Genomic DNA, 688 nt, shown 5'->3' on the forward strand with positions numbered 1-688 from the left:
AGAACTAAGAACCCTGACCATTTAGCTCCCTGGGGGTTCAGGTGGCTCTGTGGAACTGAACGGGAAATGGCACTCAGAGGAGTGCTTGTCTGTGCTGTGGCTGTAGCATGCTTGCCAATGACATGGAGTGTCCAGGATCCTCAAGGGGAAAGTGGAACTTCCGCTCGAATCAAGAGAATGACGACCGAACTGTTGACAAAGTATATAAAGATAAACCCAGATATACCCCATGCAGACAACATGAACATGTGGTACCAGTATGTATCCATGTTGGCCGAAACATACAATCAAACTAAATGTTATGTATGTTCCATAATGCCACGATCAAGTCAAAAACCTGTCCTACATGCCCGACCCATGCCAGAGAAAGATGCATGGTGTTTCGCAATACTAAGGGCTTTTGGGTTTAACCCCCTCAAAGGACTCAGACGGTCGGGAACTACTGAGGCACAACTAGCCGCCTATCCCTGTTACAACATCTCAACGCCATTCACAATAGTGTCAAAAAGTTCTGTCGTCACACCCGCACCAGTGACTCTCGAAGTGAGTGAAACCGTCTCACATCCCCTGTGCTTCAGACGAAGACGTGTTGATGGAATAAAGGTGGGAGAAACAAAACGCTGCATCACCACCTCACTTCTGGAACCTACCGACGAGACCTCGATGAATACCACAGAAGCAATCAAAC

The 688-nt window shown here is 47.7% G+C and overlaps 1 protein-coding gene across 1 annotated transcript in view; it reads left to right on the forward strand.

The window, feature by feature from the left end:
• Positions 1-446, forward strand: part of LOC133168541 (uncharacterized) — a 16832-nt gene extending 16386 nt beyond the window's left edge. Inside the window, exon 6 of the mRNA XM_061300154.1 lies at positions 422-446. Within this exon, the coding sequence (XP_061156138.1) occupies positions 422-446 (25 nt within the window). The remainder of the gene's footprint in view (positions 1-421) is intronic.
• Positions 447-688: the final 242 nt, after the last annotated feature.

Source organism: Syngnathus typhle, linkage group LG15, assembly GCF_033458585.1.
Source record: "Syngnathus typhle isolate RoL2023-S1 ecotype Sweden linkage group LG15, RoL_Styp_1.0, whole genome shotgun sequence".
NCBI classification, from domain to species: Eukaryota; Metazoa; Chordata; class Actinopteri; order Syngnathiformes; family Syngnathidae; genus Syngnathus; species Syngnathus typhle.